At 41.7% G+C, this 14,148-nt stretch overlaps 4 protein-coding genes, 1 long non-coding RNA gene and 2 pseudogenes across 6 annotated transcripts; 3 read left to right on the plus strand and 4 right to left on the minus strand.

Moving 5' to 3' along the window:
- The first annotated feature begins 57 nt into the window (after positions 1-57).
- LOC124337241 (histone H2A) lies at positions 58-3,553 on the plus strand. The gene is made up of 2 exons (XM_046791346.1): positions 58-82; positions 2,491-3,553. The coding sequence occupies exon 2, from the start codon at positions 2,521-2,523 to the stop codon at positions 2,899-2,901; it is 381 nt and encodes a 126-aa protein (XP_046647302.1). The 5' UTR covers positions 58-82; positions 2,491-2,520; the 3' UTR covers positions 2,902-3,553.
- On the minus strand, positions 120-572 carry LOC124337325 (histone H3). Its single transcript, XM_046791433.1, has one exon. It carries the CDS (start codon positions 567-569, stop codon positions 159-161), a length of 411 nt encoding a protein of 136 aa, XP_046647389.1. The 5' UTR covers positions 570-572; the 3' UTR covers positions 120-158.
- On the plus strand, positions 862-1,342 carry LOC124337302 (histone H4). Its single transcript, XM_046791408.1, has one exon. It carries the CDS (start codon positions 882-884, stop codon positions 1,191-1,193), a length of 312 nt encoding a protein of 103 aa, XP_046647364.1. The 5' UTR covers positions 862-881; the 3' UTR covers positions 1,194-1,342.
- LOC124337259 (histone H2B.3) lies at positions 1,796-2,269 on the minus strand. The gene has a single exon (XM_046791365.1). The coding sequence runs from the start codon at positions 2,186-2,188 to the stop codon at positions 1,817-1,819; it is 372 nt and encodes a 123-aa protein (XP_046647321.1). The 5' UTR covers positions 2,189-2,269; the 3' UTR covers positions 1,796-1,816.
- Positions 3,554-4,438: 885 nt separating the features above from the next.
- On the minus strand, positions 4,439-6,838 carry LOC124337723 (annotated as a pseudogene).
- Positions 6,839-7,508: 670 nt separating this feature from the next.
- LOC124337340 lies at positions 7,509-11,488 on the plus strand (annotated as a pseudogene).
- Positions 11,489-12,582: 1,094 nt separating this feature from the next.
- On the minus strand, positions 12,583-14,147 carry LOC124337462. Of its 2 annotated transcripts, none has more exons than XR_006917390.1 (2): positions 14,119-14,147; positions 12,583-12,677 (listed from the first exon to the last, which is right to left on the minus strand). It is a non-coding gene; the product is annotated as an uncharacterized LOC124337462 (long non-coding RNA). The 2 variants fall into 2 exon arrangements; XR_006917389.1 differs by lacking the exon at positions 14,119-14,147 and adding an exon at positions 13,084-13,120.
- Between the last annotated feature and the right edge of the window lies 1 nt (position 14,148).

Genomic DNA, 14,148 nt, shown 5'->3' on the forward strand with positions numbered 1-14,148 from the left:
ATTTATTTCTTTTAATTTGCTGTGATATTTGTGGACGTTTTTGTCAACATTTTGGTTATCAACATGCCTAGAATGAGATGAGGTAAGCTTAACTTTTTCTTTATACTTTTGGTGGCCCTGAAAAGGGCCGATTTGTTGGTAAAAGGGAATCGAATAGCTTAAGCACGTTCACCACGGATACGGCGGGCGAGTTGGATGTCTTTTGGCATGATGGTGACTCGCTTGGCGTGGATGGCGCACAAGTTGGTGTCTTCGAAAAGACCCACCAAGTAAGCCTCGCTGGCCTCCTGCAGGGCCATGACGGCCGAGCTCTGGAAACGCAAGTCGGTCTTGAAATCCTGGGCGATTTCTCTGACCAAGCGCTGGAATGGCAACTTGCGGATCAGAAGCTCGGTCGACTTTTGGTAGCGACGGATCTCACGAAGGGCGACGGTGCCGGGACGATAACGATGGGGTTTCTTGACTCCTCCAGTGGCCGGGGCACTCTTGCGAGCGGCTTTGGTGGCCAACTGTTTGCGGGGCGCCTTGCCACCGGTGGATTTACGTGCCGTTTGCTTGGTACGAGCCATTTCGAGTGTCTGAAATTTCAGATGTCTTTGCTAGTTAAAAGTGCTAGGTATATGTGGGGAACCTACGGACGTTGCGGAGCTAAGGGAATTCACTGGCTAGGGATTGGTTAGTTCAAAAATGGGAGGGAAAGAATTGATAACGGAAATTCTCTCTTTGTTATTAGAACGATGGGCCTTGAAAGAATTCCTTGCGGAGGTTCCCACCAATGGGCGTTAAGCTTGAGGGGACTGGAGCGAGTATAAAGCAAAAATTCTTCCACAGTTTGAATCATTCATTCAGTAGATTGTCAAACTTCCGTAACTCATCTCAAAATGACTGGTCGCGGTAAAGGAGGAAAAGGACTCGGCAAAGGAGGCGCCAAACGTCATCGTAAAGTTTTGCGTGACAACATCCAAGGTATCACCAAGCCGGCCATCCGTCGTCTTGCTCGCCGTGGTGGTGTGAAGCGTATCTCTGGTCTCATCTACGAGGAAACCCGCGGTGTTTTAAAGGTGTTTCTCGAGAACGTGATTCGTGACGCCGTCACCTACACTGAACACGCCAAGAGGAAGACTGTGACGGCTATGGATGTCGTCTACGCACTGAAACGCCAGGGCCGTACTCTGTACGGTTTCGGCGGTTAAACATTTTGATTTTCATTTAGACTCGGATCTCAATTCAATCGGCCCTTTTCAGGGCCACCAACTTGTTACAGAATGAGTTCTCGTTTAACTTTCGGTCTCCATTTAAAATTTGCTTAAGCTATCTCGTGCGTGGGGTAGTCTTACGTCTTAATCACTTTTCAAATATGTCATACTTGTAAAACTAATCCAGCAGGAAAAAATTGACTGGTTTATGATGAATATTAAATCATTCCCTCAAAAGGTTCTCAGTTTACTTCAATAATAGTGTTTTCGGATAATAAAGAGAGAAAACGTAACATTTGTGTAAAAAAAAATAAATAACCTAATCCCAAGCCAAGCTTGCTAGAAAATGTGTGATCTAGAAGTAGTCTTGGGTTAATCAAATATAGGTTATTCATTAAGTTATTCCAGCAAAAAACCAGTAAAGCAAAGCTATACTTGAATAACCAACACTGCCTGGGCTTAGGATTCATTTGTTTTGGAATAAATCTTGGCGATTTCATGTGTTTATTGAATTTATCACTTAAGTGACGTCTGTGTGGCAGTAAGGTTATTTTCTTTTCTTTAAACGTTGGTGGCCCTGAAAAGGGCCGTTTGGGTTGAAAGAGAAGACCGGAGACAATTTACTTGGTGCTGGTGTACTTTGTCACTGCCTTGGTGCCTTCAGACACGGCGTGCTTGGCCAACTCACCGGGCAAAAGCAGACGGACGGCCGTCTGGATTTCCCGGCTAGTGATGGTCGAACGCTTGTTGTAGTGGGCAAGACGGGACGACTCTCCAGCGATGCGCTCGAAAATGTCGTTGACGAAGCTGTTCATGATGGTCATGGCTTTGGAGGAAATGCCAGTGTCTGGGTGGACCTGCTTCAACACTTTGTAGATGTAAATGGCGTAGCTCTCCTTCCTCTTGCGCTTCTTCTTCTTGTCTCCTTTGGCAATGTTCTTCTGAGCCTTGCCGGCCTTCTTCGCAGCTTTTCCGCTTACTTTAGGGGGCATTCTAGGACTTGAGTAAATCTGAGAAAGTAACGACCGTCACTTCAAATTTCGTCTTTATATTGAAGCTGGCTCCCCCTCACTACTTGATGGTAGCCAAAACTCGCGTCTCCAGAGACTTACGTATAACAGATAGATGTTCAGTTGGGGGCGGAGCTAGTGACACAATCAGGGGAGAGATGAAAAGGCGGGGCAAATAAAAGTTTACTGTTTGGCTACCAAGATTGCATTCTGAATCCGACATCAAGCGACTATATAAACCCCGGTTTTTCAAATTATATACATCATTCGTTCCTTGATTTTAGGAACCGCGTTAACTTACTCTCAATCCAAACATGTCTGGTCGTGGTAAAGGAGGCAAAGTCAAGGGAAAGTCAAAGACCCGTTCCAGCAGGGCCGGACTTCAATTCCCCGTCGGTCGTATCCACCGAATGCTCCGCAAGGGATCGTACGCTGAACGCGTCGGTGCCGGCGCCCCCGTCTACTTGGCTGCCGTCATGGAGTACTTGGCCGCTGAGGTCCTCGAGTTGGCCGGTAACGCCGCCCGTGACAACAAGAAGACCCGTATCATCCCTCGTCACTTGCAATTGGCCATCCGCAACGACGAAGAGTTGAACAAACTTCTCTCCGGTGTTACCATCGCTCAGGGTGGTGTTTTGCCCAACATCCAGGCCGTTCTCTTGCCCAAGAAGACCGACAAACCTGCCAAGGCTTAAATTTCCCTTCCCTCTCGTCTTTCAAACAAACGGCCCTTTTAAGGGCCACCAAACTATTTTGAAAAAAAGGAATTTGCTGTGCTACATTTGCATTTAAATCCGGTTGTGATAATGATAACGTTCACTGATTCATCACAAGGTGGCATTCTTAATTGTTTTGATTCAACCTTATTAGCATAGCCAATTAAAATATTAGTGTCGTCTGCTTTTGTTTGTTGCAAGTTTCGAAAAAGACAATGTTTTAAAATGCATAATGATTAATGAAACAGGACGTTGACGGAAACGTACTCGTGGTCGTGGGTGCAAGGAAAATAGCACATCATATACAAATACGAAAGCTGTACTCTGCCGGCGTCATTTGATAGAATCGCTTAACACACACTCCATCCTTTCATAGCAGGTTCAATTCAAATAGAATGATTGTGGGAGCTTAAATAGAAGAGTTAAACTTGTTACAAATTAGTGAAATTTTAGTTCCTGACTTGAATTTATCATGTATTATGCTCCCTGTTGTGACCCTTTTGATGGCATTTTGTTTGCACTATGTAACATTTTCCTGTGTGCAGACTTGAGGCCTGAGCCAGCCATCGTAAACCACAAGATATGAAGTTTTTCTTTTGCTGGTGTTGACCGGTCATCAGCTTCAATCTCAGCATCATCACTTTGGGATGGGTTCCGGACATCTCGTACCCAAAAATTCTCGTACTCATTTTTTCAACCATCTCGTACCAGTACGAGATGGTGGTACGAGGTGGCATCTGGCGGTAGAGAACAGTACCGGCTGGTACGAGGTGGCTGGCATAATCTTCCGGCTGGTACGAGTTGGCTGGCAGAAGTTTCCGGCTGGTACGAGATGACTGGCAGAAATTTCCGGCTGGTACGAGATGGCCGGCAGAAATCTCCATTCTAGAGGGAGCCAAAGGGGAGCGCCGAGCTGGATGTCCGGATGAAGTCCGCCTTGAAGAGCGCCTAGCCGGTGACTGATAACTTAGTACGGCCGCGGCGACCTTATATACTGCGGCTCGAGCATGCGCCACCTGGTGGTCAGTACGAGATGGCAGTACGAGATGGCCGATATAGATATAGATAGCTGATCGTATTCAGTGTACTGCGCGCGTTTCTTTATCGATAAGTATTTCAAACAGAATGCCACCCACAACTTACGTTCTGTGTGTTTGGCTTCAGTTGCCGAATATTTTTGTCTCTTCGACGGGAATTTTGCAAAATTTAACAATCTTATTCATTAGGATATTTTTTCCACCTTTTCTTCCTACCCTCTCGAAAATATGAGATAGTTCACTAGTGTCGTCAAATGTAACAGTGCCCGGATTATTAAGTGTCCACTTCTTAATTCAACATAAATTTTGGTTAGATAAAAAAGGATACCTCGTCCTGCGCGATTGCGAGGCTTATTTAACTGTTTTGTGAGGGGTGTAATATGTGTGATAGAGAAATTTTGTATGTATGTATATGTGAGTGTTTGACTTGAGCAATCATACGGCCTACAGAACGAACAATACACAAGATCAGATATAACAAGGTTGTCAAGAATTTTTATTGTTCGTTCAATTTATAGGGTCAGTGGGAGTCCATATACTGAATGTCGGATAAAAGCAATCGGGTTCGAGGTAGTGGTCGAGGCTGAGGTGACAACACCGTAAGCATTTGCCGTTCTAAATCCACGTTATTCCTGTTGTAAATGCACGAAATGTCATAAATAAAATAACATCTGATCTAGGACGTCAAAACTTACACACAAATAAACCCAGTAACGTTGGTCTGAATAATCTCATCTTCCCCGGATTCAGCCATACTAATTGAAATCAAATGATGCAATAATTGCTGGCCTGCAATAGAGGGAACGTCAAAAATAAAATTTGTCAGTCTCTAAATTAAATAAAAAATCTATACTTGGCTGAACAGTGACTAATTTCGTAAGTTGATCTTCTGCTTTCATTCCGAGAGGCATTAATGAATCTGGTAAGGCCGGCGCACCAATTTTAAATATTTTAAATCTCACTTCAAATGAGTGTGGATAAAACTGGGCTGCTGATCCGTAGAAATATTCGCGAATTTTCTGATCTCGAGATTCTACTCTTGCCTGCCGACTCCGTTCCACAACCTAACACAAACAATAATTCCAGAATTAAGAGTTGTAGCTATGACACAAATAACTAACAAGCATGAAAACATACTCCGCCACTTTTGGGTTGAAATATAACTTTCACGGTTTCAGGTAAATCACGCACTAGTTCGTTGTAAAGTCGCTCTTGGTCAAGGACGATTATTAGATCAACTTCAAACGCTTTGGCTGCGTGAATAAGCATTTGATACCCTTGGCCCTTTACCCAGCCACAGGTGTTGATTATTACTCCACTAACAGCATCTACACAGAAATTTAAATAATTTGAATAATTGAATGAATATTACTTTCTCTCCTACTCTGTCGATTTGCTTCCATTCTCTCTGCAACTGTTTGGGCTAATTTGGTGACAAGTAAATTGTACAGCATTACATTACTCCCAGTTCTTTGTACCCATAGTGGTATATTGAATGCCCATAGTGGGCATACTTGGGAAAATCCTTCTTCAACATCAGCAGGACGTTCAATTGCCATTGCACCAATAGTACCTGGAATGGAAAGTTGTCCCTGGCCAACATCTAAATCAACATATATAGGCCTATTTAAACATAAGCAAATTTGATTCTATTTCTTTAGATATAAAATGTTTTATTGTGTTTTCTTAATTTGTCTACCTTCTACCCATTCACACTGCATAGTTCAAAAGCAACATGCAAACTGTTGATTTTCCAAAATCTGTTGGACCAACGATCATTGCTATAGGGCCTCTTTTAGTCTCGTCAGCATCAGCTTTCTTCCTTATCTGAGGAAGAAATAAAGAACATACACACAAAACATAATATTGGAAAACTTTTAAGTAATACAATTCAATCTGCATGTAACTTTACCTGTTCTAATCCAGCATGTGTATTGAGATAAAAATAATCATTGGAGTTTCTCTTGCCACATAAGCCGCTTCTGTTTTCCCTCTCAGTTCTAAAAGACAACCTTGCCATGTGAAAACAGCGATCTTGGAACCACCACCAAAACTGTACACTTTTCCTTTGACAATTTCTGTTCCAAATACTTCTGCCAGTCCAGATTTCAACTATAAAAGAAATTAGTTAGCTAGTTAGGTTGAATGGAATTCTGACAAATAAAAACAATTTAACACACTTGACACTTCTAATGGTGCCAAAACTAAATTGACAACGAGACCAAATTTTTAGACTGGAGGCAGCCAACGAGTTAACTAATGAAAACCAACAATCCAAGAAAGAGCATGTAGTACAATCAAGGGCAATAATGCCTTTTCTGCTTCTGGCTAGCATTTTCTCAGTCTTTATCTAAACAAAGTAAAAATGAAATGTTAAGAATGTCATAATAAGCTGAAAAATGAGCTTACGTACAATGATTAGGTATTGGAGGAATACCTCCTGGTCTGGTATATACAAGCTTTGAGGCCGTATAACATGAAGCTGATGGATTGGGATGTTGCCTGCTCTGTGAAAAATGTATTGCATTAATGAAAATATTGGTATTCAAATTAAGACCAATCTTTACCTGTTCTATGCAGCACACGAAATGTTTACAAAGCTTCTTAAAACACTTCTTAACGAAACACTTCAAACATTTCTTAACGAAATGTTTACCGATCTTTTTTAGTCTGCTGTGTGGTTCACCCATACAGCAACCATAATTCCTGCATTAAAATAAGTTTGAGGAAAAATATGAAATACACTGCTAACATAATAAAAAAATTCTTAAAAAGTTTATTGAAGGGTGAATAATTACAAGCATTATCATCCTATACCATGGCATAATTGCTGGGATACTTAGCCGGTTGCCTTTATATCGGCCATCTCGTACTGCCATCTCGTACTGGCCACCAGGTGGCGCATGCTCGAGCCGCAGTATATAAGGTCGCCGCGGCCGTACTAAGTTATCAGTCACCGGCTAGGCGCTCTTCAAGGCGGACTTCATCCGGACATCCAGCTCGGCGCTCCCCTTTGGCTCCCTCTAGAATGGAGATTTCTGCCGGCCATCTCGTACCAGCCGGAAATTTCTGCCAGTCATCTCGTACCAGCCGGAAACTTCTGCCAGCCAACTCGTACCAGCCGGAAGATTATGCCAGCCACCTCGTACCAGCCGGTACTGTTCTCTACCGCCAGATGCCACCTCGTACCACCATCTCGTACTGGTACGAGATGGTTGAAAAAATGAGTACGAGAATTTTTGGGTACGAGATGTCCGGAACCCCTTTGGGATTGGGTAAGAATTTTCGTTACTTTAATGCTAGATTTGTTAATGATGCATGACTTGCATAAATATTACATGGAAACCTTAAATCATCCTGTTTATTCACAATTAGGGCTTATCCACTGTCTCATTTTCAACTTTTTCTTCCTTGTTGATTATGTCAATATTTATTTGTAAATCGTAACCCAATTTTGTTTTAAATTTAGATAAACAGCATCCCGTTTGGAGAAACTACCGATGTCGGTGGAATTCTTCTTAATTTGTACACCTTCTCGTTTATTAAGAAAATGAACAGTAACTTTAAACTTGAATTCTCCCCCGTGCATTTGTTTTTCTCTTTTGATGTTCAAACGGGTTGGATTCTTACACAAGGATCTTGGCGAACGTTTCTGACTCATTTTTATTCAAAATTGGACGTTTCCATACTTTCCAAAGTGAGTGGACTAGTAGTACACCTCGGAGTGAAATCGATAGCATGGTAAAATAGCTCTAAGATAATATACCATGTCGATAGCGTTGTTAGGTGTCGTGCATTATGTTTTACCTCATATAGGCTTGTCTATGTGTGTGTGTGCTGATCAACATCTGGTTCTTTCTTCACGTTTGACAGTTTGTTTTTCTTAGGTGTTGGAGGTATAGGGCCGTTTACCGTTTATTCAAATGTGACCACAACTCGATACAATTTCCTTAAAAAGAAAATAGGATAAACTGTGCGGAGCTGTTTTCCATTTCGTTTTCATTTTCTGTCAGCAGGTGACACATTCCTTGTTACTCTGTTTTTTGTTTTGTACTCTGCCAGGATTTTCATTCTTGTTTTCTTTTCTTTTTTAAAAGGTGAATTGGCTGGTCCCACAGGTAAAATCTATCGGCATTCCTGCACCTGCTTACCTCCCACATGGTCTCGAAACGATAGGAGTAAATGTCACGTAATAATGATCCCTACTTCTTTGTCTATGCAACGTATTTGAATAACTGCATGTTTACTGTGTAGGTGAGAGCTGTAGTGAAAATAACACTTGGATAAGGTAAACTTGTTTGTTCAACAAGTTTCTTCTCCTCCGAAGGATGAGGTGCAACATAATTCACGCGTAATCACGTAATCGAGTGGTTTGGGATGGAGGCGCGTAATAATATGAAGAAAATAAAGACGGTAACTAACAATCTCTTCGCCAACTGGTTTCAACTGCCTCGAGAAGTTAAACGCCATCATTTGCAAGACAGGTGAGCAGACACTTTGATATCTCATAAAGCCCTTAACCGTGACGTTAGTTAACTAAAACATCACAATTTAACTGGAACATATCCAGCCAAATATGATTCATTGTGTACTCGAAGCCATAATTTCAGTTGAGGGAAGGTACTTGATAACATTTGACGAATTTGGGTGAATTTGGGCTGATTGCGCCTTTCAGTTAGAGGAGGAAAATAATCCCTTAAAATGCCATCATTTGCTTTGCCCGCACCGTTTATTCTTTCATTTAAATTGCCTTCAGGTATAGATATCAATCACTAATTTATCGTGCGAATAATCCAAGTTGAAGCAAAACGAGACAGTGACTGGAAGACGTTAGACTATTCGATGAGATAGGGCTGGTTTGGTTTAGCAAAAATTCTGAATGAATTCGGCGGCCGAGCAGCCAAATTTATGTATTCAAATCATAGCAAATGAGTCAGAAAATCGAATGCACTTTGATTTAGACGGCCACTAGTCGTCGCTCCTTCAATATGTCGGCCACACTTTTATCGACATCTTCTTCTTCGGGTAAGCGAAGGAGACTAACAGTTGTCGAACGCCGCAACTTTGAGCATGCTTCAATGTGATATTAGCGCACCCGATATGCTGTAAAAACAAACGATTTAAATCGTCAAATAAACAGCAATTATACGAGAGAGGATATATCGAAGAAGTCAACATGACACCCATACCTTATCATTTGTTCTCAATCAATGTGACATATTTTAGTTCTACGCTACGCTAAATCATTTTTACCAAAAATATGGCTGCCGCTATGCTCATTCGTCTTTTTCTTCTTTTTTCATTTAGTTTTTCCGTGGTTTTTCGGCCCGCCATGACCAGGTAAGTTCCCTTATTTTTAGGTCATAGGTAAGTAAGATAGAGAGAGATGAATTCGTTTTAATGTTATAGTGCATATATAGTGTTGTTATTGAATTTTCACAGCTAAGAAATTAAAGTCCAAAGAACAAGCCATCCTAATAAGCCGCCGTCGGTATATATTAGTCCAGCGGGTATTGATTCGGGATAAAAAAATCATATCAGAACTAGTTGAAGCCAAATTATTCCCAAGTCACTCTGTTTGACATTCGGCAGCAAGTGCGCTTTTTCATTTTTAAAGCAAATGTTTTATTTTTACTCAAAAATTATCAAGTTTGTCGCGAGTTTTAAAAGTTATCCGCGTTGATTAAAAATCATTTTTGAAAGAAAAATTAAAAAACTTTAAACCTTTCAAAGAGGAAGCAAAATACAGCGAATTGTGTACACACGCAATGACGTAATCACGTATGAACTTGGAGCAGATCGCCTTTTGCACTCTACACGGTTAGTTCTTGCCGATTTGAAAATCGGAATATCATCTGAGCTACCCTTGTTATGTGGTCTTACACGTCCTACACAACTGCAATGTGAAGCATGTTAATGGCTTGACTCGTAAGTAGACTGCATAGAGCATAGAGCATGCATAGATGCATAGAATAAAAATAAATGACCCGATAGTTGAACGGTTCAGATGTCAAAGTCTAGCGCCATGTCAAAGCACTCATTTGCGCATGCAGATCATCACGTGAGCCATTACAACTGTCTGCCATCTTCCCAGTCTCTCTCCCAGCCGAGAGTCTGTGACTATAAAAGGCAACTGGAAATGTTAGAGAAGACATCACTTAGCTGACTGATACTTCCAGAGCTAAACTCTTCTTTACTCGCAGCAATGGCTTTCAAACTAGCCCTTCTCTTCGGCGTGATCGCTTTCGCCAGCGTTTATGTGGTAAGTCCAATTCATTCGTTTATACAATTAATTGATGTTCATTAGTTTGAAATATTTTGCAGTCTGCAACCACGACGACCACCGTCACCACTTCCGTCACCACCGTCTCGGCCGATGATGACAGCGAGGGGGGACTCTCATTGAGCGCTCACGACCGCAGTGTCATCCGCAAGACCTGGGAACAGGCCAGGAGAGACGGCGATGTTCCTCCTCAGATTCTCTTCCGCTTCATCAAGACTCACCCCGAATACCAGAAGATGTTCAGCAAGTTCGCCAGCGTTCCCCAAAACGAACTGTTGACCAATGGAAACTTCTTGGCCCAGGCCTACACCATTTTGGCCGGTTTGAACGTCGCCATCCAGTCCCTGTCCAGCCAGGAGCTGATGGCCAGCCAACTCAACGCTCTCGGTGGAGCCCACAAGCCCCGTGGTGCTACTCCATCATGTTCGAGGTTTGTTTAATCAAAAACTTGTTTTCCAATCAAGACAAATTGAACTAGAATTTAACCCGAAATTGTAGCAATTCGGTGCCGTCGTCGAGGAAGTCCTCGCTGAAGAGTTGGGCAGTTCCTTCAACGCTGAGGCCAAGAGCGCCTGGAAGAACGGACTTACCGCTTTGGTTGCCGGCATCTCCAAGACCCTGAAGTAATTTTAAATTGTCTCTTACATTACATCACTGATGCCCATTTAATATGATTGCATTAACTTGATAGGAACCCACAAGATTTGGCTGATCCCCAGACCAAATTGTCTGCCCGTCAAGTTCGTGACGTCCAGAGGAGCTGGGAAAACATCAGAAGTGGCCGCAACGCTATGGTCTCTTCCATCATGATCAAGTAATTCGTTAAATTAGCCTATACTGTAATTTAATGTTATAATTTTTAATAACTCTTTTTGATAAAAGGCTCTTCAAGGAGACTCCCCGCATCCAGAAATACTTCACCAAGTTCGCCAATGTCCCAGTGGGATCTTTGAGCGGCGACGCCGAGTACAACAAACAAGTCGCCCTGGTCGCTGACCGTCTGGACACCATCGTCTCGGCTACCGGCGATAAACTTCAACTTTTGGGCAACATCAACTACATGCGCTACACCCACGCCGCCCGTAGCATTCCCCGTAGTGCTTGGGAGGTGAGATATGCCTACATTCCATTGCTATTTACCAACGAAACTAACTTATGCACCCATGTGCATGTCTTATTTCAGGACTTTGGCCGTCTTCTGATGGAGTCTTTGGCTGCCAGCGGTGTCTCCTCTGACGATTTATGAGGCTCCGCTCCCATACCGATGCTTCCAAGTAATACACAACCAAGGCACCCGAGCTACTACTTAGGCTTCTCCGACCTACTGCACCGAAGCTGCGAAGTATTCCACTGCCCCGAGTTACTACACCACCAAGGCACCTGAATGTTGCATCACAACCTTCGCTTCTCCAGTTTACTACAGTGAGGCTCTTAAATACCATAGCCGAAATTTCTGATTTATTTATTTGTTTTTAGATTTGTCGGTCATATCTTAATAGTTACTAGTAACTGGGAATCGTTGTTGATCTTATATGAGAAAATAAATTTTTTAATGGTATACGACATCGGTATACATCTTCTACGACATCTCCTAACACCTTCAAGCCTTTTGACATTGCGACTATTTCCTATGTTGGAGTCGTTTCTATTGCTCCAATCGCTTTGCATTCGGACATATTCTGGTGCTATGAAGTTACGAAAGAGACGTACTGGTTAGTGTTGACTCAAAATTTTTGAATTGAATAGTTCATTTTTAACTTAAGTTGTCGTAACAAAGAGTTGCAGATGGTGTTGGGTTCTTCATAGAAGTTTAAAGTATGGAAATGATAAGTCACTTGCCAAAACTTATGTATAAATGTATAAGTTTGACCATTTTGTTACAAGTGTCAAGAGACAGCAAACAAAAAACTTGAAAAGAAATTGCTTTATTGTCCCACCTCCACCCACAATTCCACCACATTTTACAGTCACATACACATATACATACATACACTTAAGTTAACCCGTTGGCTGCCACGCCATACAACCCGTAGGTTGCTCTCTACTACTCTACGCGCCACGTCTGAAGGATCCATGACCAAAGTGGGACTTGCCATTGCTGACAAGTCCGGGCTGACACGGTGACAGGAGAAGATGGAATGCACGCCTCTAGAATCCATCACCGTATCGAAAAGGGGAAAGTCCCTATGGTGCACTGCCTAACGGGGCCTTTCGGCGAATCTGGGGCTGGTGCGACTGTCCGACCCCTCGGCATGTAAACCACGAGACCGAACAGCGCGGCCCGTGCTAAGGAGCTAGGGGAGAACAAAGGCGTGGCAGGCAACGGGTTAACAAACACAAACATATTACCAATAACAAATGATGATCCGCGCTCACATTTTGGGGATACCGGCGACGTTTTTGTGTCCATATTCTCGACGTTTCCTCTGCATTACCTGAATAAAGAGAAAACAATTCTTATTTAGTGACATGCAAATAAAAGTTATATAGTACAGATAGAAACAATAGTCAGGTTTTTTAGCTCAAAGATTTAAAGATGCAATTTTTTAAACTTAAAATCAAGCTTGCAATATTGAGAACTGTAAACAGAACAAAGCTCACTTGCTTGTTTTTTGAAAATTTTCCGGAAGTATACCGGAAGTAACCACAGCTCCTCAACCATTGAGCTGTCATCAAATTAAACCACATATTCGTGATCTCCATAAAATTTGGGGTCGATTAGGTGTGATTTAAACGAAATCCAAAATTTGGCCAAAATCGAGAATTTTCCTGAACTATAAGTTCAGGATAATTCTCGAAACCGGAAGTACGCGTACGTACAAAAAATAATATGAACTTTACCACAAATTTTACGAGGATCACGAATATGTGGTTCTTTTGTGCGTCAAGTGAATATTAACTGAACTACTGACTGAAATGACAAAACCGGAAGTAGAAAAAAATAACACATTTAAAAATCTAACAAGTGAACTTTGTTGGTGGAATAGTAATCGTCAGTTATCACTAAATATTTCAACAAAATAACTGCTGATAATTACCCGAAGGGTTACTGGTCAAAGTTTCGTTTGCAGTATGGTTTACATGGGCACCCTCAGTTCTCGTAACACTACATAGATGGATGCACTAGTTTTTGGCAATTATTGATTGTAATCAACAATTTTATTGCATTTCAATGGCAGTAATCGGTAGCTTACAATTTTTTACATCTATTCTGAAAATTTGGCTGCAATCGATTCAGGCATTTGATCAAACGGAGTTCTGGTTACTTTTTGACAGAATTTCAATAGCTGTTATAGCAGACGATAATACAGAGACATGTGACAGGGATATAAACGTAACGTGACAATCGACTACTATTGTATGATAGAATAGAAGTCACTGTATGTTATCACCGAACGCTATCAATCTCCAGTAACAGAAGTGCTGATAGGTAGTTACTTAAATTTAATTTTAACAAGATCCGGTGTGACGTGGGGTGGCGGGGCGAAGCCTCCGCCGCACCAAAGTCACGCCTTACCCTTACGCCGCGCCATATCATATTAGGTTTTTTTGGAATTTAATTTTTATTTAATGTTTGGATAGAAACATGCGGAAATATTCTTTTAATCTCTTTCTCGATTTTTGCTTATTACAATCTTCCGGAAACTAAGGGCATACATTTTTTTTAAATGTTATTAATCCATCTTAATAATAGGCCTACCTTTATAACAGAATATTTTTATTATTCTATAACTATTCTATGGCTCTGTCTTTGTAAAACTATACCAATACTACTATACCAACTAGAATACCCTTAACATTCCCTTCGGGTACCTTGCGGCGTACGTACGCTGCCTACAGTTGTTTAAAGAGATAACTAAGTGCAAAGTATTTGACTGTTTTGACAGCTGCAAATTATTAAAAAGC

This window comes from Daphnia pulicaria, chromosome 4, assembly GCF_021234035.1.
Source record: "Daphnia pulicaria isolate SC F1-1A chromosome 4, SC_F0-13Bv2, whole genome shotgun sequence".
Taxonomy (NCBI): Eukaryota; Metazoa; Arthropoda; class Branchiopoda; order Diplostraca; family Daphniidae; genus Daphnia; species Daphnia pulicaria.